General features: G+C 49.5%; 2 protein-coding genes across 10 annotated transcripts in view; one reads left to right on the forward strand and one right to left on the reverse strand.

The window, feature by feature from the left end:
• LOC140395899 (endoribonuclease YbeY-like) overlaps nt 1-16,165 on the reverse strand; it is a 33,795-nt gene extending 17,630 nt beyond the window's left edge. For 2 of the 9 annotated variants that reach the window (XR_011936396.1, XM_072483977.1), the window contains exons 1-3: nt 15,926-16,165; nt 12,383-12,489; nt 3,604-3,683 (exon numbers count right to left, since the gene is read on the reverse strand). Coding sequence is in view for 6 of the 9 variants with exons in the window: in XM_072483977.1 (XP_072340078.1) it covers nt 3,604-3,683; nt 12,383-12,489; nt 15,926-16,135 (397 nt within the window). In the remaining 3 variants the exon portion in view is untranslated. Of the gene's footprint in view, nt 1-3,603; nt 3,684-12,357; nt 12,490-15,925 lie in introns of all 9 variants that reach the window. The other 7 variants (XR_011936394.1, XM_072483962.1, XR_011936420.1 and 4 more) reach the window with 6 other exon arrangements.
• Nucleotides 16,166-16,205: 40 nt separating this feature from the next.
• Nucleotides 16,206-23,747, forward strand: part of mcm3ap (minichromosome maintenance complex component 3 associated protein) — a 128,107-nt gene continuing 120,565 nt past the window's right edge. The window contains exon 1 of the mRNA XM_072483959.1: nt 16,206-17,589. Within this exon, the coding sequence (XP_072340060.1) occupies nt 16,452-17,589 (1,138 nt within the window). The 5' untranslated portion in view covers nt 16,206-16,451. The remainder of the gene's footprint in view (nt 17,590-23,747) is intronic.

Consider the following 23,747-nt stretch of genomic DNA (forward strand, 5'->3'; position numbering starts at 1 on the left):
AAGACTTAAAAGATTTGATCTTTTTTATCAAAGCAATGCAGATTGTTGGGCAAGAAAATAGGTGTTCAAAATTTGACAGGGTGCAACAGAGTGGATAGATTTAAACTAGAGGGTAGGAGAAATTTCTCCATAGAGTTTCTTCACACAGGCTGTGGAATTCACTTCCAATGTTAATTGTTATACAGAAATTGTGCCACCACACAAGAATAAATTGGATAGGTGGATCAAGGGAAAGAATGAAAGAGCTATAGCAACAGGGCAGATAAATGGAATTAAAATTGTTTACTCGCATGGAGTGTAAATACTAACATCAACTGGTGTGGTCAAACAGTCTGTTACAGTACTGTAACTTATGCGCTTGATATTACAGTGTGTGCGCCGGATTTTGGGGGGTGGTCTGGAAGTGAATGTAATGTCCACTCCACTCGCGCCCAACACTGGTTGTCAACAGCAATCACTCGCTGACTGAACAGTTAACAGGGCCAGCACTGTCCAGGGGGTAGGCTCTTCCATTCAGATTGTTGAGGGTGGGAGGTTTAAAAGGACACCAGTAGTGTACAGGACACAAAAGGGACAATTGTGGAATTGTGTACAGGCTCTGGAGACGTTGAACAGGTTGGACGTCCAGTGGCACAGTGGTTAGCATGGCTGCCCCACAGTGCCAGGGATCCAGGTTCAATTCTGGCCTTGGGCGACTGTCTGTATGGAGTTTGCACTTCCTCCCAGTGTCTGCATGAGTTTACTCCGGGTGCTCCGGTTTCCTCCCAGGGTCTAAAGAAGTGCAGGTTAGGTGGACTGGTCATGATAAGTTGCCCCTTAGTGTCCAGTGCTGTGCAGGTTAGGTGGAGTTATGGGGATATGGCAGGGGAGTAGGCCTAGGTAGGGTGCTCTTTCAGAGGGTCGCTGCAGACTCGATGGCTGAATGGCCTCCTTCTTCACTGTAGAAATTCTATGGGAGTTATGTGGAGATCTAGTGGAGCTTCCAGAGGGTAGGCATACCTTTGTTCATACAATGGAGCAATCCATGTGGGGCATGAGCACCGTGGTCACGCTCTCCTCTGAATTCACGCCATCCTCCATTGAGAGGTTAGCGGATCTCATGTAGAACTGGCTCCAGCAGCTCGATCAAGGATTTCTGGGGTTGTGTTCAGAATTGCAATTTGACAGTGACCTCCACACTGAGTGACCTCAGCAGGACACTGTCAGCGTGAGAGATGGATGTGGCACCTCATGTTTCTGCTGCCTTCTCATCCATCTATAGTGACAGGGAGGACAAAGCAATTGTCATGTTGGTGGATGAATGGCAGCTCTCTGCATCTGGGGGCTCCTCTCAGGGCACTCCTGATGGACGCATGGTAGCGCAGTGGTTAGCACTGTTGCTTCACAGAGCCAGGGACCCGGGTTTGATCACTGTCTGTACGGAGCCTGCACGTTCTCCCTGTGTCTGTGTAGGTTTCCTTTGGGTGGCTTCGGTTTCCTTCACAAGTCCCGAAATACATGCTTATTTGGTGAATTGGACATTCTGAGTTCTCCCTCTGTGTACCCGAAAAGGTGCCGGAATGTAGCGACTAGGGAATTTTCACAGTAACTTCATTGCGGTGTTAATGTAAGCCGACTTGTGATAGTAATAAAGATTATTATGGTGACAGCAGCTCCTTCGGCCATCTGCCTGCGACAGTGTTATCTGAAGAAACTGCGCCAACCGAGGAGCCTCCTTCTACTGTGCAGGACTCTCCTGCCCAACTGGAGCCCCCGCAGACAGACCAGAGGGCAACTGCCAAAGTCACCCAGGTCAACGGGGCATCTGAATCGACAGCCTGCCTCCAATTCAGCTGCCAGCAACATGGCAGCACTGAGACAAAGCACTTGTAAGTGTTTAAAGGAACCACACTAAACACAAGAGCAATTATGGGCAAGATATTAAATGGCCACGCTGCTCCCGAAAAGCAGCTCGCCATGGCACAGTGTGGCCGATAGACGACAGGAGAAGCAGGTGGGCTTGTGCCATAACAGTAGCGCGCCTGACTCCAGATCACAAGGTTGCGTGTTCAAATCACGTCAGGCTCAATGGGTTTTTCTGGGGGCTGCACTGTGGCACAGTGGTTAGCACTGCTACCTCACAGCTCTGGGGACCTGGGTTCAATTACGGCCTTGGATGACTGTCTGTGTGGAGTTTGCACTTTCTCCTCGTATCTGCGTGGGTTTCCTCCGGGTGCTCCGGTTTCCTCCCACAGTCCAAAGATGTGCAGGTGAGGTGGATTGACCGTGCTAAACTGTCCCTCAGTGCCCAAAAAGGTTGGTGGGGTTACTGGGTGGCGTGAGCTTAAATAGGGTGCGCTTGCCAATGGCCGGTGCAGACTCGATGGGCCGAATGGCCTCCTTCTGCATTGCAAATTCTATGACCCCGCTCCCAGCATCTACCCAGCTCGCAACGCCTCACAAGATGTTGCGATGTAAATCCCGCCCATCACCTTTTAGCAAATCTGTATATTAAAGCGAGACAGGTAGTCGCATTTTAATGTGCAGAATCCCGAGTTACCCATGGCGTAGGATAAATCTCCCACGCATCGGAGAGCTTGGGCGAGCGGCGTTCAGTACTGGTCTCCACAAACAGGGGCCAGACGGAACGTCACTCATGGGGAACTCCCAGGGGATCGGAGGCCCCCAGGTACATGCCATTTGGGCAGGGCCAGGCTGGCACATCCAAGATGGCATTTTTTGCGTTTGTGCAATCAGGCCATGGGTGCCCTGCACAGTTGTTTGGGGGGTGGGCGTCACTTCGGGGGACTCATAAGATCGGGACGCCATTCCGAGCAGAACTCCTCCGTGTACAAAACGGGGCTATGTGCGGCCTCGGCCGTGAGTTCCCCGTCAAAGCCCCTTATCAAACGCATGTCGGGTTTGATAGCCCTGTGTTTCTCGGCGTTGCAAATACGTAGCTAAGTGCAGTCGCTATGGGACTTTGTTACCAGTTAAATGCTCCCTTAGTCATGTGACTTGTGTTTTGTTGTTCCAGATCACCTTATTAAATTGATATTTCATATAAAATATTCTTCTTGCGGTCTGAGTGGCATAAAGATTTGAGGCCGACAACTCAATCCCAAAAAGTAATGGAACATAATTGAGGGGATGGCGGAGGCCCAGAGGGCATCAGGAAGGCTCATGCGGTCTGAGCAACTATGTAACTGCAGCTTTTTATTGATATGGAATGAGGACTTGGAAAGGACGCTTCCTTTGTCTCCTATCTCCCAAAAGCAACTGCCCTTATGGTTCCTCAACATGGCCCTGTGACGATGCACGTTCATCCTTGGAGTGTTGGATTCATCCTCAGATGTCTCTGGCTGTCAGTTCCTGTCTTCTTCCTCCGTCTGTTTGGCCGAAAAAGAGCCAGATTGTGCAGGGCACAGCACACTGTTAGGATCCCAGACGAGACCCAACAATTTGCAATTTGTAAAACTGAGGAAAGGATGGTTCAGGATTGATAACACTGACCATTATGTAAAAACAAACTTTAATTTAAACACAAAATCAATCAAATTATTAACAAAGTAACAGTTTTACAGTTAACAGTTATTAAATAAAAGGAAAATAACTTAAACTTACTTCTGACACTAGGTATTCCAATTAAGAAAATCAATCGAGTTTCAAAGACAGAGGACTGGAAAATGGCGAATGTAACACCCCTGTTTAAGAAGGGAGGCAGAAGATGGGAGATTATACACCTGTTAGCCTGACTTTGGTTATTGGTAAGATTTAAGAGTCCATGATTAAAGATGAGATTGCAGAGTACTTGGAAGTGCATGATAAAATAGGACCGAATCAGCATGGCTTTGGGAAGGTCATGTCAGACAAATCTGTCGAATTCTTTGAGGAGGTAACAAGGAAGTTAAACAAAGGAGAACCAGTGGACGTGATTTATTTAGATTTCCAGAAGACCTTTGACAAGGTGCCACATAGAGGCTGTTAAGACACCATGGTGTTAAGGGTAAGATCCTGGCATGGATAGCGGATTGGCTGACTGGCAGAAGGCAGAGAGTGGGGAATAAGGGGTTTTTTCTGGATGGCAGCCGATGACTAGTGGTGTGCCTCAGGGGTCTATGCTAGGACCACAACTTTTCACAATACACATTAATGATCTGGAAGAAGGAACTGAAGGCACTGTTGCTACGTTTGCAAATGATACAAAGATCTGTAGAGAGACAGGTAGTATTGAGGATGCAGGGGGGCTGCAGAAGGACTTGGACAGGCTAGGAGAGTGGGCAAAGAAGTGCCAGATAGAATATAATGTGGAAAAGTGTGAGGTTATGCACTTTGGAAGGAGAAATGGAAGAACGAACTGAAGACACTGTTGCTAGGTTTTCCTCAGACTATTTTCTAAATGGGGAAATGCTTAGAAAATCAGAAGCGCAAAGAGACTTAGGAGTCCTCGTTCACGATTCTCTTAAAGGTAACCTACAGGTTCAGTCAGCAATTAAGAAAGCAAATGTAATGTTAGTATTCATTTTTAAAAAATTTAGAAATATTTTTTTTCCAATTTAGGGGCAATTCTAGCATGGCAATTTACATACTCTGCACATCTTTTTGGGTCATGGGGTTGAGACCCAGGGAGAATATGCAAATTCTACACAGTGACCCGGGGCCGAGATCGAACATGGGTCCTCAGCATTGTGAGGCAGCAGTGCTAACCACTGCGCCACCATGTTGCCCAATGTTAGCATTCATGTGAAGAGGGCTTAAATACAAGAGCAGGAATGTACTTCTGAGGCAGCATAAAGCTCTGGTCAGACCCCATTTGAAGTATTGTGAACAGTTTTGGACCCTGCGTTGGCCTTGGAAAGGGTCTAGAGGAGGTTCACAAGAATGATCCCTGGAATGAAGAGCTTGTCTAATGAGGAGCGGTTGGGACTCTGGGCCTATACTCGTTATGAAGGATGATCGGAGATCTTATTGAAAGTTACAGGATACTGTGAGGCCCGGATAGAGTGGACGTGGAGAGGATGTTTCCATGGGTAGGAAAAACTAGAACCAGAGGGCACAACCTCAGAATGAAGAGTCAATTATTTAAAACAGAAATGAGGAGGAATTTCTTCAACCAGAGGGTGTATCTGTGGAGATAGATAGGTTCTTGATTAATAAGGGGATCAGGGGTTATGGGAGAAAGCAGGAGAATGGGGTGAGAATGAGTGAATGGTGGAGGAGACTCTATGGGCCTGGTGGCCTAATTCTGCTCCTATGTCTTATGGTCTTAAATAAAGTTAGCAATCAGGTTTGCCTGCTTTCTCTATGAAGAATCCTGAGAAAACTTTTCCAGAGCCAGCGGAAGATCTGTCTTGTCAGATACTTCTGTTCAACTTGAAATCCTATGGCAGACTGCAAAACTACAGACTGACCTGACTCCATCCATTAATTATATCATAAGGCATTATTTGGTCTCCTCCCACGAAGATGCCCAATGAGCTGCTTAGCTAGGACTTAACACGATCCCTCATAAATTATCTACACCCCAGGGATCTTTCAAAATCAAAACAATGTTCCATTAGCCAACTCTGCAAACAAGTAAATGGTTACAATCAATGATTATCAGGAGATAGTGGAGGGTCTGAAGGCCATGCAGTTGGGTAGAGCCCCGGGGCCGGACGGGTACCCAGTGGAGTTCTATAAAACGTTATCTGGGATATTGGGGCCGGTGTTGATGAGGATGTTCAATGAGGCAAGGGAAAGAGGGGTGTTGCCCCCGACGATGTCACAGGCAACAATTTCGCTGATTCTTAAGCGGGACAAGAACCCGGAGCTGTGTGGGTCCTACAGGCCGATCTCCCTATTGAATGTAGGTGCCAAGCGCTGGCCAAAATCTTGTCCTCCAGGACTGAGGATTGTGTTCCGGACGTTATTGGGGAGGACCAGACGGGGTTTGTTAAGGGCAGGCAGTTGGTGGCCAATGTAAGAAGGCTGTTAAATGTGTTCATGATGCCCCCGGACAGTAGGGAGGTGGAGGTAGTGATTGCAATGGATGCAGAAAAGGCTTTTGATTGGGTAGAATGGGACTATCTGTGGGAGATACTGGGACGGTTCGGATTCGGGCCGGGCTTTATTGACTGGGTCAGGTTACTATATCAGGCTCCTGTGGCAAGTGTACGGACGAATAGGACAACATCAGACTTTTTTTGACTGCACCGGGGGACGAGACGGGGATGCCCCCTCTCCCCACTGTTGTTTGCGCTGGCTATAGAGCCGTTGGCAATTGCTTTGAGAGCCTCGAGGGGCTGGAGGACTGGTCCGGGGGGGGGAGCACAGGGTTTCGCTCTATGCGGATGACCTGCTTCTGTACGTTTCGCTCTATGCGGATGACCTGCTTCTGTACGTTTCGGACCCAATAGAGGGGATGGAAGAAATCATGAGGGCTTTAGGGGAATTTGGCCGGTTTTCGGGGTATAAGCTTAATATGGGAATGAGTGAGGTGTTTGTGGTCCAGGCGAGGGGACAGGAGAGGCAACTGGGAGAGCTGCTGTTTAGGTTAGTAGAGGGAAGCTTTAGGTATCTAGGCATCCAGGTGGCACGGGAATGGGACCGGCTGCATAAATTGAATCTTGCCCGCGCTGGTGGACCAAATGGAGGACGATTTTCGGAGATGAGATGCGCTTCCGTTGTCTCTGGCTGGGAGGGTGCAAACGGTGAAGATGACGGTCCTCTCGAGATTTCTATTTGTATTTCAGTGTCTCCCCATCTTTATTTCGCGGTCCTTTTTTAAACGGGTCAACAGAGTGATCACGGGCTTCATCTGGGCGGGCAAGACCCCGCAAGCAAGGAAGGTAATGCTTGAGCGGAGTCGGGGAGAGGACGGGCTGGCGCTGCCAAATTTTAGCAACTATTACTGGGCGGCAAATATAGCCATGATCAGGAAGTGGGTGGTGGGGGAGGTGTCGGCATGGGTGCGTATGGAGGCGGCTTCATGTAAGGGCACCAGTTGGTAACTGCGCCTCTGCCGTTCCCGCCGGCACGGTACTCCACCAGCCCAGTGGTGGTGGCGGCCCTGAGAGTTTGGGGCCAGTGGAGGCAGCATGTGGGAGCAGTGGGAGCATCGGTCTGGGCCCCAATCTGTGATAATCACCGGTTTGCCCCGGGGAGTATGGACGGGGTTTCCAGTTATGGCGGAGAGCGGGGATTGAGAGGATGCGGGATATGTTCATAGAGGGGAGCTTTCCGAGTATGAGGGCGTTGGAGGAAAAGTTGACTAATGATACCTATAAGACATCCGGAAATCCCCACTGAAGAGACATACAACAAGCTGTGACTCCACAAGCGCCATAATCGAGGGGAAACAAATTCAGGTATCTGCAGAAGCGGGACTTCCTTCGTAAACAGGTGTCAACTTTCTCGCTCCTACCGCTAAGGGGGATTCAGGACAGGGTAGTTTCCAGAGGGTGGGTAGGAAAAGGGAGCGCCTCGAACATTTATGGGGTCGGAGGAGACGCAGTCCGAGGAGCTGAAGGGTAAGTGGGAGGAGGAGCTGGTAGGTGAGATAGAGGATGGTCTCTGGGCAGACGCGTTGAGTAGAGTCAACGTGTCCGCAACATGTGCTAGGCTCAGCCTGATACAATTTAAGGTTGTTCACCGGGCTCACATGACAGTGGCCCGGATGAGCAGATTCTTTAGGGTGGGGGACAGGTGCGCAAAACGTGCGGGAGGACCGGCGAACCATGTCCACATGTTTTGGACATGTCCGAAGCTTAGGGGATTTTGGCAGGGGTTTGCGGACGACAATGTACACGGTGTTTAAAAACAAAGGTGCCGCTGAGTCCAGAGGTGGCGATTTGCGGGGTGTCAGAAGACCAGGGAATCCAGGAGGAGAAAGAGGCAGACATTCTGGCGACTTTGCTTCCCTGGTAGCCTGGAGACGGATACTGTTAGCATGGAGGGACTCAAAGCCCCCGAAGCACCTTGGCATCTACATTTAACAACGAAATAGGCCTTTAAGACCCACACTGCAGGGGATCCTTATCCCGCTTCAGGATCAAGGAGATCAGTGCCTGGGACATTGTCGGGGGCAAGGCCCCCCCCCCCTGCTTCATTGAAGGTCCTAACCAGCAACGGGCCCAACAGGTCCACATATTTCTTGTAGAATTCGACCGGGAAACCGTCCGACCCCGGTGCCTTCCCCGCCTGCATGCTCCCTATCCCTTTGGCCAGCTCCTCCAGCCCAATCAGGGCCCCCAATCCCGCTACCAGTCCCTCCTCCACCTTCGGAAACCTCACTTGGTCCAGAAAGCGGCCCATCCCTCCCTCCTCCCGTGGGGGCTCGGACCGATACAATTCCTCATAAAAGTCCCTGAAGACCCCATTGATGTCAACCCCACTCCCTCCCCTATCCTTAACTCCCCCATCCCCCTAGCAGCGTCCCGCTTCCGGAGCCGATGCGCCAGCATCAGACTTGCCTTTTCCCCATACTCATAAATCGCCCCCTGGGCCTTCCTCCACTGCACCTCCGCCTTCCTGGTGGTCAACAGGTCGATTTTGGCCTGGAGGCTATGCCTCTTCCTCAACAGTCCCTCCTCCGGCACCTCCGCATACCTCCTGTCTTCCCCCACCAGCCTCTCCCTCTGCTCTCTCCTTTCCTTGTGGGCCTTAAAGGAGATCAGCTCTCCCCTAACCACCGCCTTCAGCGCCTCCCAGACCATCCCCACTCGGACCTCCCCGTTATCGTTGGCCTCCAGGTATCTCTCTATGCTTCCTCGGACCCGCTCACTCACTTCCTCGTCCGCCAACAGCCCCACCTCCAAGCGCCATAACGTGCCCTGGGCCCTCTCCTCCCCCAGCTCTAGGTCTACCCCATGCAGGGCGTGATCCGAAATACTCGGTATCCTCTACTCTCGCTATCAGCGCCCTACTCATAATAAAGAAGTCGATCTGAGAATAAGACCATAAGACATAGGAGCGGAAGTAAGGCCATTCGGCCCATCGAGTCCACTCCACCATTCAATCATGGCTGATTTCAAGCCTTATGAGCATGCGAGAAGAATGAAAATTCCCTAGCCCCCGGCCTTGCAAATCTCCAAGGGTCCACCCCTCCCATCTGGTCCATAAACCCCCTCAGCACCTTAGCCACCGCCAGCTTCCTACCCGTCCTAGACCTGGAGCGATCCAGTGCCGGATCCAACACCATGTTAAAGTTCCCCCCCCATTATCAGGCCCCCCACTTCCAAGTCCGGGATCCGACCCAACATGCGCCGCATAAAACCCGCACTGTCCCAGTTCGGGACATACACATTGACCTGCACCACCCTCTCCCCTTGCAGCTTACCACTTACCATTACGTACCTGTCTGTCACAATGCTCGATGCCTCGAACGACTCCCTCTTTCCCACCAAGATCGCCACCCCTCGATTTTTGGCGTCCAGCCCCGAATTAAACACCTGACCTACCCACCCCTTCCGCAATCGTACCTGGTCTGCCACCTTCAAGTGTGTCTCCTGGAGCATGACCACATCCGCCTTCAGCCCCTTCAGGTGCGCGAACACCCGGGCCCGCTTGACCGGCCCGTTCAGTCCCCTTACATTCCAGGTTATCAGCCGGATCGGGGGGCTACCCGCCCCCCTCACCCGCCGACTAGCCATAACCCCTCCTTGGCCAGCCACGCGCCCACACCCCACACCCGTCCCAACCCCCTCTACTCGCTGCAGCTCCCCCTTGACCATAGCAGCAGCAACCCGGTTCCACCCCGCCCACTCCCCCACCCGCCCACACCGCCGAGCTAGGATCCCTCCTAGCTGCTTTACTCCCCCCATTGCACTCCCGCAAGTCAGCTGACTCCTGCTGACCCCGGCTATTCCCGCCTCTCCTTTGACTCCTCCCATTGTGGGACATATCCTCCTCCTCCATTACTCATCCACAGGCTCTCCGGCTCCCCCTTCCATCCCGAGCACGGGAAACAACCCTCGCTTCCCCGGCCCCGCCCCCTCCAGCCTTTAGCGCGGGAAAAAGCCCGCGCTTTAGACCTGTCTGGCCCTGCCACCCCTGTCGCCGCTCCTTTAACAGGCCCAGTCTCCTCACCCCCGACTCGGGCCTCCCCCTCCCCCACGGGGCCCCATCCCCCCTACCAGCCATCCACCCCTACTCCATTTACTTACCCCCCTCCAAGAGCCCACCCGACAGACCCAACCAAAACAGTGCCCAACCCACCCTCATCGAACCAAACAGAAATAAGAGCAAAGAACCCCCCTCAAAGTGTAACACCCCAACAGCAATCCCCGACCACCCATCCCGACCCTCAGTTTGTGTCCAGTTTCTCGGCCTGGACAAAGGCCCACGCCTCCTCCGGAGACTCAAAATAATGGTGCCGGTCCTTGTAGGTGACCCACAGTCGCGCCGGCTGCAGCATGCCAAACTTCACCCCCTTCCTGTGCAGCACCGCCTTCGCTCGATTGTACCAGGCCCTCCTCTTTGCCACCTCCGCATTCCAGTCCTGGAATATTCAAACCTCCGCCTTCTCCCACCTGCTGCTCCTCTCCTTCTTGGCCCACCTGAGCACACACTCCCGATCAGCGAACCGATGAAACCGCACCAGCACCGCCCGCGGTGGCTCGTTAGCCTTGGGCCTCCTCGCCAGCACTCTCTGGGCCCCTTCCAGCTCCAGGGGCCCCTGGGAGGACCGCATTCCCATCAGCGAGTTTAGCATGGTGATCACATAGGCCCCCAGGTCCGACCCCTCCAGCCCCTCCGGGAGGCACAGAATCCGCAATATCTTCCGCCTCAACCGATTCTCCATCTCCTCGAACCGTTCCTGCCATTTCTTGGGGAGCGCCTCCACCTTTACCGCAAGGCTTACAATCTAGTCCTCGTTGTCGGAGACCTTATGTCGGACCTTGTGGATCGCCACCCCCTGGGCCGTCTGGGTCTCCAGCAGCTTGTCTATAGAAGTCTTCATCGGCTCCAGCAGGTCCGCTTTAATTTCCCTGAAACAGTGCTGGATAACCTCCTGCTGCTCCTACGCCCACTGCATCCACGCTGCCTGGTCCCCGCCCGCCGCCATTTTGCTCTTCTTCCCTCGCACGTTCTTTGGGTTCACCACCACTTTTTTAGTCGCCCCGCTCCTGGTCCAAGCCATACACTGTCGGGGAACTATTGCAATCTCCTTCCCACCGCGGGAAACGTCGAAAAAATGCCGTTGGGGGGCCCTGAAAAGAGCCCAAAAGTCAGTTTTTGGCGGGAGCTGCCGAATGTGCGACTTAGCTCCGCATAGCCGCAACCGGAAGTCCCTGCGACCACTGCATTCTTGAAACTACAGAGAACCTGAATGAATGAATCTACAGAGGCCAGTACAGGCTGCAACCAGACTTTAACCTGCAAGGTTGCTGGAGAGGAAAGGTGTGCTAAAAACCATAATTTGAAACAAAAACCCTTTTTAGTTTTGATTTCTTTTTACTCCTTTCTACTGCACTGTGTTTGTATGTCTTGTGTGTGTGTATATATATATATATATATATATTATATATATAGACATATATCGTGGGGCAGGTTAAAGTGGGGATTAAGAATGAGCTAATAGTTAACCAGTTGTATTTGTTGCATATTTCATTATAATTCTTGTTATAAACAAACAGTAATTGTGTTTAAATTTACAAACCTGGTGACTATAATTATTGGGCAGCCAAGGGCCAAAGACTTTGCGTATTTTTCTAATAATTATTGGTTAATTCATTTGTGTTGCGACTCCAGAGCATGTGGGGCTGCAGTTGATTGCGCACTAGCCCAGGGTGTCATAATAAGGCACAATAGCATCACAGCTGGAACTTAACCAACTCGCATGCATACTAACACCGTTGCCTAGCATGAATCTAACTATAGGTTTTACCCTTCCAGGCATAGAAACATTAAATTAAACCCACTTAAAACTATATCTTATGTCTAATGTCAACCAATACCAATAGTGTCTGCATGGGTCTCACCCCCACAACCCAAAGATGTGCAGGGTAGGTGGTGCCGGGTAGGTGGATTGGCCATGCTAAATTGCCTTTTAATTGGAGAAAAATAATTGGGTACTTTAAACAGCAAAAATAAAAAAGGGAAATTGTAAATAGAGTGCTCATTTTACACATCACTTGTTTTTCCACTATGGGTATGGTATAAAACAGGCCCCCAAATTATTATTTCCCATTTGTGCTTTTGCGAAAAATCAATTTCACTCCCATCCTGTTTCACAGGACCACTAATGTTTCTAAGATCATTAACTGCAGATCCACGCAATCTCTCCCATGAGCTATTAAATGTAATTATTTCATGGTCCCTTTCAAAGGACAAGTAAATTTCCCTGCAAAATTATTATATGTTGAGCACAACTGGAAATCCCTTGTTAATACATACGGTTAGTACACTGTAGAAGTCTTGCCTTTGTATTTGACATTGTCTATAGATATATTCCACTCCTAGGAAGATGTCTCCAAGGTTATACTCATCCTGGTACAGAGGTTTGGGAATATCGCCGGCTCTCAGATCCTGAAAAAAAGATAGAATGACTTATCCATCCGTTTACTCTCACGTGCTTCACCAATGACTTTTCTTTCATTATGAAGTGAGGCTGTTTGTTGATGATTGCAGTGTTCACTCTATTCATAATTCCTCATATAATTAAGCAATCCATGCCCACATGTAGCAAGACTAAGACAAAGCATCAGTTTATACATAGCAGGTAATCAGGCAATGATCGTATCCACCAAGAGATAGTTTAACCATCTACTCTTGACTATCAACAGAATTATTATCATTGAATCCACCATCATTCATATCCTGTCACTGTCACCGTTGGCCAGAAACTTAACAAGACCATCCATATAAATATTGCAACTAAAGAGCATGGCAGTGGCCAGGTATTCTGCAGCAAGGCCAGTAATTCTGCAGCAAGGCCAGGTATTCTGCAGAAAGGCCAGGTATTCTGCAGAAAGGCCAGGTATTCTGCAGAAAGGCCAGGTATTCTGCAGCAAGCCCAGGTATTCTGCAGCAAGCCCAGGTATTCTGCAGCAAGCCCAGGTATTCTGCAGCAAGCCCAGGTATTCTGCAGCAAGCTCAGGTATTCTGCAGCAAGCTCAGGTATTCTGCAGCAAGCTCAGGTATTCTGCAGTGAGTCCAGGTATTCTGCAGCAAGTTACTTACCGCCTGGCCCCAAAAGCCTGTTCACCATCTTCAAGGCACAAGTCAGGAGTGTAGTGGAATACTCTCCACTTGACTGGATGGGTAAAGCTCTAAAAACACTCAAAGGCTTGACACCATCCAGGATAATGCAAGGTAGTAGATTAGTATTCCATTCACTGGCTTAAACATCCACTCTCTCCGCCATCTGAATACCATGGCTGCAGGGTGTACCATTTCCAGAATACACTGCAGTAACTCCAGCACCTCCCAAAGCCATCCATCTTGAAGGAAAGGGACAGCAGGCACAGGGGGACACTAATTAAAGATGAGCAATAATTGCTGGTCTTGCCAGCAACACCCACATCCTGTGAATATTTATAAACATGAGAAAATCTATATCTGGCGAGCAATATGGTTGTGGTTAGCTTCCTACTGCAGATTTTGGGACAATAATCTATTTGTTAATTCAAATCTTGTGCTGCTTTATTGAAATTAGCTAATTTGAATTACTGGATAATTCCCATTTTTCAGCAATAATGAATTTAAATCAACAGATTGTAATAAACTACACTGGCCAAAAGGTAGCAAAACTAGTGAATCATTCACAGCCTTTATCAGCCAGTAAGCAGAAATGATATTGGGGGGCTTTTAATTAGCAGGGGACCAAGATTATGAACAAAGAAAGTTATATCTGAATAAAACACGGGTTCAGCCTCAACTGGAGTATTGCATCCAGTTTGGGCATCGCAATTTTGGAAGAATGAGAAACATTAGACAGGAGGCAGAGATGATTTATGAGAATGGTTCATGGATGGGGAACTTCAGCTACTTGGATAGACTGAAGAAGCTGGGGATGTTATCTTTGGGGAAGAGATGGTTCAGAGGAGATTTGATGGAGGTGTTCAAAATTATGAGCGGTCTGGACAGGGAGAAACTGTTCATGTTGGTGGAAGGATTGAGAACAGGTGGTCACAGGTTTAAGGCAAAAGAAGCAACGGCGATATGAGGAGAACATTCTTTTTTTTTTTATTACGCAGAGTGGTTAGGATCTGGAATGCACTGCCTCAAAGTGTTTTAGTGGCAGATTCAATCATGGCTCTCAAAATAGAATTGGATCATCATCTGAAGATAAAACAAATTGCAGGGCTGCAGTGAAAAGGTAGGGAGCTGGTAGTAGGTTAACTGCTCTTGCTGAAATTCGGGACAGACATGAAGGGCTGAATGGCCTCCTTCTGTGCTGTGACCATTCTCTGATTTTATGAAATTATGTCTAATGAGCTTCACATCCAACATGTTTCATTGTGCTCATCAGTTCTGAACAGGGCACAATATTGATCAATCTACAGATCATCCCTGCATGTAGACGGTAGATTGGAGGGGTTGCATGGCAGCAGCCCACAATATTCTTGTGCGTCATGGCAGAACCACTGCTGCTTCTCTTGAGCCAATAAAAATAAAAATTTTCTCACCCATCAGGTGTTATTGAGGAGTGCATGGCCCTCAAGTAGGGTATTTTATGCATTGGATATTTGGATGGAATTATAAAATTCCAGCCCAAATCTAGCAAGTATGTAATTTTAAAAAAACAACACAAAGTCCTTTGTCAAGCTGTAGTGAACAGTGTTAATTAGGACTGCTGTATTTTAACAATAATGTATTATTTCTGAAGTACTTTGTCAACAGTTTTGGTTATTGTGGCCCAGATCCTCCAAGTAGTGTCAATCATTATCAGATTGCTGCTTCAATTTAACTTTTCTGTGCTTATATAATATTCTGCATTTCCAGCTGGGTCTTCCAAGCCCAGCTTGCACAGAAGTGCAGAGCAAAGACTCCCTCAAAAGGCTTCATCATAGCGCTGGGGCGTTGCGAGGAAGACAAACCTTTTTAGGGCACGAGGTCAGGTACGTTTAAATGTCCAGTATACTAGTGAGTGGATTAATGTTACTAAGTGGCTGAATGAGTGAATGGCCAGATGTTAGGGTGGAGAGGTGTGTGAGCTAAGTAAGGTAGGAGTGAGGTGGCAAGTGAGTAGGCTGGTAGCTGGGAAGGGTGGCAGATGGATATGGTGGGTAGTTGGGAAAAATGGTCAAATTGTGGGTCAGGTCAGATCAGGGGTAGTCGTGGGGTCAGAGGATAGTCAGGGGGGCAGGCGGAGTTGGTGGGTCAGTTATAACTTAGGCGGTAGATTCAGGTTTTTCATGTCTTACATTTCCTGGGTAACTATTCAGGTTAAGTATGTTGCAACTATCTGAAGTCTCCGCCCTAACTCAGGAGCAGGCGAATTGCCCTTCGGAAGTTCAAACATCCCAGATAATTCCCACAAGAGGTGAGCACATTGGGACTTCCGTGAGATCTTCCATGCGCTTCTTGGGTCGTCCATCAGTTCTCCGACAATCTGGAGGCTGGAAAACTTGTTGTCTCACTTGTGAGCAAATGGTAGTTTGGGGCAGACTAACATGATGGAGAGGACCCAAACAGCTGGCAGGATCTCTGTGCTATTACATCAGTATCGATCAACAACAATTGAAATATTCAAATCTGAATGCCTTCGTAAATTTCTATCAAAGTAAACTCAAACTGGTGTCCGTGTTATATAATCACACAATTAGAGATCTGGGAATTCCAATCATAGGGAATAATAACAGAACATTATGGAAATATTCAGCACTGGCCGCATCTGTGGAGTGAGAAACAGAGTTAACGTTTCAGGTCGTGGGACTTTATTCAGAACTGGGTAGGGTTTCATCTTAGACTTGCTGGCAGCTCAGAGTTTGCAGTGGGGAGAGGCCCCCTCCCCCATTACCTGATGGAAAGGGAAAGACAGCACATCCGTGGCCGTCTCCTGCCCCCTGTAGCGTCCGTTCAAGCTCTGCATTCGCTGGTCGTCCACGCAGATCAGGGCCAGGTCGAACCGTGCGAGGCCCAGGATCTGTCGCAGGGTCTGAGAATCGCGCCTTAGCCAGGCCCTGCGGAGCGGCACCGCTCTCTGCAGGTTCTTGATCACCAGCGTCATGGCAACCCGCGGGACCGGAAGTGAGAGTGGGTGCACCGGCCTGTTTGTTCGGGGTTGACGGGAACGGAAGGTTGACGCGGTCGGACCCCGGAGGCGGGCAGTATTGATGTTTGGCGGTAATGGCGGCGCTCGACTGAGGTTTGTCGTTGGACTGTAGGATTTTTAAAAATCCAAATGTACAGGTCTGAGTTTATTAGGGTAAAGGTGAATTAATGCTGGAAGTCCGAAGCAGGTGCGGCTAAGCGCGGCTTTTGATGCCAACTGCCGGAGTTTTTGGAGGTTGGCGGCCCCAGGCGGCCCTTGTTCATCCAGATTCATGGATCCAGCGGGCAAGCTGCCCCCTGCTCTCTTTCAGAAAGTTGACAACAGCTTCCCAGTGTTTCATGCCCAGCAGGATCCTCCCTTCGGGCAAGCGGGTGAAGTCGGAGAGTCTCCTGTTGTGTTTGGACACCAGGTGGCTTCAGCAGCCCACGGTTCTGGCCCTCCTGTACCGAGTCAACCCTTCAGTTTTAAGCCTTTCGGCACATTCTCAAGTTCTGTAAACTTTGGTGCCCCAACGAGCGGACGCTTTGGACATCCTGAACCAAACTTAAAAGGGTTCGGGAATCCGGACGTCCAGCGATCGTATGTTGGCAGTCAGGACGCGAACATACCGTCAAATAAACTTCCCTCATTTAACTTTTCCCAGCCTTTGAGCAGCGGAGAAGCGGGAGTTTTCACCACTTCACAGAGTAAAGCTGCCACTATGAGTGGCCCATCGTTCAGTTTCTCCCAACCAACTTCTTCCAGCCCGTTCAGGTTATCTCGGCCAACGGCGACTGTTAGTTTGCCAGATACTTTTAGCTTTTCGCAGCCAGTGACTAAGAACAGTCCTCCCGGCAACTTCCGTTTCCCGCAACCGACCCCCAGTAACACTTCAGCCCCATATACCTTTTCTCAACCAAGTTTAGCTGTCGCCCTGGATTACTCTGCAACAAACAAAAAAGTCGCTGGCGAAGAAAACATGCCAGTCTTTGGCGTGACCGATACCAGCCCTCCATTGACATATGATGTGAGACGCAGTGCAGTGGGAAACATTGGAACAGCAAAGATCGGACACACTTCGAAGCATGAAGCGGAGGAGGAACAGTTGACGCCGAAGAAGGGGATGAAAAGGAAAGACAAGCGAGACAGATCACCATTCCAGTTTGAATACAGTGCTGCTAAAGAACAAGCAACAGGGTTCAAGAACAGCCAGACTCCAGGGAAACGGTCAACGAAAATTGCTCCATCTATGGGTGTCTTTAATCGTACCCTTCGAGATGTGTTGAAGGGCAGCAGAAGGGAGGCTAAAAGAGACAGCTCACCTTCAGAAAGCGACACAATTGAAAAATTGAAGCTGTTATCCGAGACTACAATTCCATTAGAGTGGCCTGTTCGACTGAGAAAAGAAGAAAATAAGAGATTGAGAGATGGTGAGTAGAATTGTATATCTCGTGGGGGTGGCGGAATCTTGGGATAAAGACATTTCCTTGTACACTAAAAGTATTTTGTGATTTAACATCCTTGTCTTCGGTGTAGTAGTAACTGTAAGAATGCTTTGATCTAGTGGCTTGAGTCGCCTTCAGCTGGATCAAAATGGCAAGTTATGGAACGTTGTTCTTCGAAATTGTGAACTTGGGCGAAATTCTCTGGTATCGGCACGATGTCCGCCGACCGGTGCCAAAAACTATGCAAATCAGTCGGGCATCGCGTCGCCCCAAAGGTGCGGAATCCTCCGCATCTTGGGGGGCCCAGCCCTAACCTTGAGGGGCTAGGCCCGCACCGGACTGATTTCTGCCCCGCCAGCTGGTGCAGAAATGACATTGCCGGGCGGCGCATGCGTTAGCGGCCGCTCACGGCATCCCCGCGCATGCGCTGTGGAGGGAGTCTCTTCCGCCTCCGCCATGGTGAAGACCGTGGAGAAGGCGGAAGGAAAAGAGTGCCCCCACAGCACAGGCCCGCCCGCGGATTGGTGGGCCCCGGTCACGGGCCAGGCCACCGTGGGGGCACCCCCCCCCCCCCCCCCCCCGGGCCAGATCGCCCTGCGCACCCACCCCCCCAGGACCCCGGAGCCCGCCCGCGCCAGCCTTGTCCCGCCGGTAAGGTAAGTGGTTTAATCCATGCCGGCGGGACAGGCATTCTAGCAGCGGGACTTCGGGCCGGAGAATCGTGGGGGGGGGGGGGCGCCAACCGGTGCGATTCCCGCCCCTGCCGGAGAATTCGGCAACCGGCGGGGGCGGGATTCACGCCAGCCCCTGCGATTCTCCGACCCGGCGGGGGGTCGGAGAACCTCGCCCTTGATTCTTTTCTTTCTCCAAAGAGCATTCTGACACAACTCTGCAAACCTAAATGTTTACCTGGACAGGACCTTTCTTTTAATATCTCAGTTTGAAGCACAGCAATTCCCACAGCGCAGTCCACTCTCGCACTACGATATGATGTTAGCTTAGTTTAAGTTTTGGTAATGTAATACTTCTGTGCTCTTGGGTACTGTTGCAGTGCACGATTAAACACCAAAGCTGTCCAATTCACCTAACAGCACGTCCTTCAGGAATTGTGGGAGGAAACTCATGCAGACACGGGGCAAAAGTGCAGTCTCTGCCCAGTCAGTTACCCATGCCGGGAATCTAACCTGGGACCCTGGCGCTGTGAAGCAACATTGCTAACCACTATGCTACACGCTGCCCTCATGTATGCCCTTCTCTTCACAGTTGATGCTCATAGAATCATAGAAATTACAGTGCAGAAGGAGGCCATTAGGCCCATCGAGTCTGCATCGGCCCTTCAAAAGAGTACCCTACTTAAGCCCACGTCTTCACCCTATCCCAGTAACCCCACCGAGCCTTTTTTGGACACTAAGGGGCAATTCTATCATGGCCAATTCACCTAACCTGCACATCTTTGGAAAGTGGGAGGAAACTGGAGCACCCAGAGGAAACCCACGCAGACACTAGGATTAAGTGCAAGCTCCTCACAGACAGTCACCTGAGGCCGGAATTGAACCCAGGTCCCTGGAGCTGTGAGGGAGCAGTGCTAATCACTGTGCCCCCGTGCTGCCCGTGGCAAGTGTTTCCAGCTTCTGTTCTTTGCTTTTAGTTTGCAGAGTACAACCTCTCGCGTATCAACCCACAGCTCGTCAAATGTTCCACGTACTAATTGTTGAAGAAGAAACCCTGGAATATGTTAAGCACTTCCTAAACCTTGGCAACCACCTCTGTCAAAAGGTCACCATTGACTAGGAGTTCCAACATCTGATCAGTTGCATCAGCTCAGTTTTCTACAAACTATGGCAGTGAGTGTTTGACAACACCCCATCCTCGGTGTACAGAGCAGTTTTCGACCCCAAACTCATGTACTGCAGTGAGACCTGGACTGTGTAGCGTGATAGAGAAATTCCATCAGTAGTGTCCCAACCACATCCTCCGGATTCAATGAGAGGCGAGTGGAACAAATTCTCGTGTCTTTCTTAAAGCCCGTTCCACATGTTTTCCAGCATAATTCCTGCAAAATCAACTGAAGGACCTTGTCTAGATGGCTGAAAAGCGTCTCCCGACCAGGTTTCAATTATTAGATGACCAGCATTCCAGGGGAGGACAAGGAAAATACTTGAACAACGTTCTGAAGCTCTCCTCGAAGCATAGCAGCATTGACTGGGAGGAGCTTGCTGACAATCGTTCAAAATAGCATCAACCTATCCATCAAGCTGCACCACTCTGAGTCACAGTATCTAAATGATGAGGGAGAGCAGCAACAAAAAGAGAAGAAACTGAGCAAATTCCACACTTCAGATTCCAGTACTATACGGGATATCCTTCCCATGTGCTCAAAATCTGCTAGTCGAGAATCTGCCGGGTCCGTCAGATGGAGATCCATGGCAGAAACTCACTACCCTGAGTAGATGGCATCCTCGAATTGAGGGACAGCAGATGGTGATAGTGAGAATCATGTCCTACAATCTATGGCGATGAGTATTTGCTCTTCTGTATATAAAAACAATGACTATGCAAATTGCTTTTTCATAAACATGGGAACACCTTCGAGAGGAGGCTTTGAGAGGCATTATCCCATTAAGTCTATGCTGGGTCACATTTAAAAATGTTAGTGACCTTTTGGTTGCTGACTGCAGAATCTAAACAATGCAGGGAGAGAACACCAGATGTAATCATCTCCCTGGACGCAAAAAGGCTTTTGATAAAGTCGAGTGGAAGTATCTCTTTGAGATACTGGAATGGGCTAGGTGCGGGTTTCACCTCAAGAGTGAAAGTCCTGTACAACGCCCCCAATGCGGACCAACACAACCAGCTCTGAATACTTGCAGCTGCACAGAGGCACAAGGCAGGGGTGCCCACTGTCCCCGCTCCTGTTTGCCCTGGCAATTGAACCCTTGGCGATCACTCTGTGAGACACGAAAAGCTGGTTGGACATTCAAAGAGGAGGCAGAGAACACAGAGTTTCACTCTATGCAGATGACCTGCTCCTCTACGTCTCGGACCCACAGAATGGGGTGAAAGCAATCATGTAGCTCCTGGAAGAGGTCGGAGCCTCCTCGGGCTACAAACTCAACCTGGGCAAGAGCAAGGCATTCACGGTGAACCCAAGTGGGGAAGGACAGAGCTGGAGGGACTACCATTCAAACTAGCCCAAAACAAATTCCGCGACCTGAGGATCCAGATAGCCCTTGACTGGACACAGATCCACAAGTGGAATCTGAAAAGTCTGGTGGAGGAAGTTAAAAAGGACCTACAGAGATGGGATGCACTCCCGCTTTCCCTGGCGGAGAGAGTTGCAGACGATTAAAATGAACGTACTGCCGAGGTTCCTCTTCCTGTTTAGATCCATACTGATCTTCATCCCTAAGGCCTTTTTCCATAATATAGACAAAATGAGCATGGTGTTTGTGCGGGGAGTTAAGAACCTAAGGATCTCTAAATCGACACTGCAAAGGAGGAAAAATATGGGCGGTCTGGCCCTGCCGAATCTTCAATACTACCACTGGGCAGCTACGGCAGAGAGGGTGATAGGATGGATACGTGAACCCAACATGGAATGAGTGAGGTTGGAGGAGTCCTCCTGCAAGTGAACGACCCCCTGGGCCCTTGCCACAACAGCACTCCCACCCCCGACGAAATACACATCCTGCCCAGTGGTGGTAGCCACACTAAAGACGTGGAACCAAATGTGGCAACATTTCAGCCTAACCGAGATGTCTCCCATGGCCTCATCTGCGGCAATCACAGATTCCCACCAGCCATGCTCAACGCCACCTTTAAAGGATGGAGACAGGATGGGGGGACACTAGCAGTTAGGGACTTTTACATAGGGGACAGACTCGCAACCTTGGGCGAACTGACAGAAGATCTGGAACTACCGACAGGCAGGAACTCGGACACCTCCAAATTAAACACTTCCGCAAGGAGATGGCAAGATACCCAAGGGCCCCGAAAGAGAGACACTACGAGAGGAACTAGTAAACATGGAGAGTCATGAGGGGGGGAACTGTGGGAACATCCATGGATGGTTATTGGATAGGACAAGATTCCCGCTGGACGAAGCCAGACGGAAATGGAGTACGAATTGGGGACGGAAGTGGGTTGGGGACTCTGGAGCGAAGCACTGAGCAGGGCCAATTCCTCCACCTACTGCGCAAGGCTCAACCTCATGCTGTTTAAAGTGGTGCACAGAGCACACCTAACCAGAACCCGAATGAACGGGTTCTTTCCGGCGGTGGAGGATAAATGTGAACGGTGCCAGGGTGGCCCGGCTAACCACGCCCACATGTTCTGGGCTTGCCCCAAACTTGTCGAGTTCTGGACAGCTTTCTTCAAGGCAATATCCAAGGTTGTGGAGGTGAGGGTGGAGCCGTGCCCGAGAGTGGCTGTCTTCAGGGTATCAGACCAGCCAGAACTACACATGGGGAAGAGGGCTGACGCTTTTGCTTCCTTAATCACAAGCTGGAGAATCTTGCTTGGCTGGCGATCAGCAGCACCACCCACAGCTGCAGACTGGTTGGCAGACTTGTCGGAATTTCTCCACCTGGAGAAGATTAAGTACATCATCTGAGGGTTGGACAAGGGCATCGACAAGACCGGTTCAAGGCCAACAGCGACTAATAATAATAATTTTTATTAGTGTCACAAGTAGGCTTACATTAACACGTAGGACTTTATCAAAGATTTCTGAAAATCCAAATACACCACATCCACTGGTTCTCCTTTATCTAATCTAACCTAATCTTTATTATTGTCAGAAGTAGGCTTACATTAACACTGCAATGAGGTTACTGTGAAAATCCCCTAGTAGCCACACTCCGGCGCCTGTTCGGGTACACTGAGGGAGAATTCAGGATGTTCAATTCATCTAATAACACTTCTTTCGGGACTTGTGGGAGGAACCAGAGTACTGGAGTGCCCAGAGGAAACCTGTGCAGACTCCGCACAGACAGTGACCCAAGCTGGAAATCGAACCTGGGTCTCTGGTGCTGTGAAGCAGCAGTGGTAACCACTGTGCTATCATGCCGTCAAGGGGGAGCCGGGGTGGAGGAGGTGAGGAGGAAACCCAAGGGAGTCGCTCAGAGAAAAACAAGGAAAAAGGGATGAGGGGAGGAGGCAGGAAGCTGCAGAAACCACAGAAAAGAGCAGCAGAGCTCAGTAGTATGACACCCAGGGTGGAGGAGGGGGCTACCAATGGGGGGGGGGGGGGGGGGGGAAGAGGAAGGGTTGATGGGGAGAATGTATGTAAATAAGGAACTGTACAACATTTAAATATCAGGTGCACTATTCATTAAATTGTTATCCTGTTAAAAATTGAAAAATGCCAATAAAAATATTTATTAAAAAATAACTTTGGCTGAGCCTTCACTGAGACTGTTCCTTTAAGAAATAATATTTCTGTCCACTGAGCTGTTCATTCATCACAGCTCCAATCAATAAGGACATGCCCATTCTATTCCCGATAGGGGCTGAAATTTCTAGGAATCAAAGTCGCCACCATGGGATGAGATTGTAACCTTTTGACCCGGAAAGCACTCAGAATCTGCCAACCCTCTTCCAGTTTTCAATATCCCAGTTCATATCAGCTACCTCAATATGTGAGCAGGAAGTGAAGCTGGGATCTTTCTTGGACTGTGTGACTCTGAAATATTGAACAAAATATTTATTATTATTCTGAGCAGCAAATTGTCTTTTTTAATTGGAAGGAGTAATTTCCTGTAGTATTTCAAACAGCTGGATATTGTAGCATCTTTCCTCAAAGTTTCTGTTTTCTGTTCAGTGTGATATTGTCAATCTGCGTGGTAATACAGGCTGTGCTGGGGAATATAAGATTTATTTGTGCAAGTGATTCTGACCTGACAATGATTGGTTTAGTAAATCTCTCTTATTGTTACGCAGCGGAGATCAACATATTACAGTGTTTAGGTGGTAATTTTCAGTTCCAAACAGATCTTTGACCAGAAGGACACTGGGTGGAATTGTGCATACTGTTCCCTTTCACTCATTTCGCTTCTACCCCATGCCCTGAAGTCGTAGTCTTCAGACAGAATTTGGTTGCTCAGGCTAAGGTACTTTTCCTATCACTACACTTTTTTGTTAGA

This window comes from Scyliorhinus torazame, chromosome 2, assembly GCF_047496885.1.
Source record: "Scyliorhinus torazame isolate Kashiwa2021f chromosome 2, sScyTor2.1, whole genome shotgun sequence".
Taxonomy (NCBI): domain Eukaryota; kingdom Metazoa; phylum Chordata; class Chondrichthyes; order Carcharhiniformes; family Scyliorhinidae; genus Scyliorhinus; species Scyliorhinus torazame.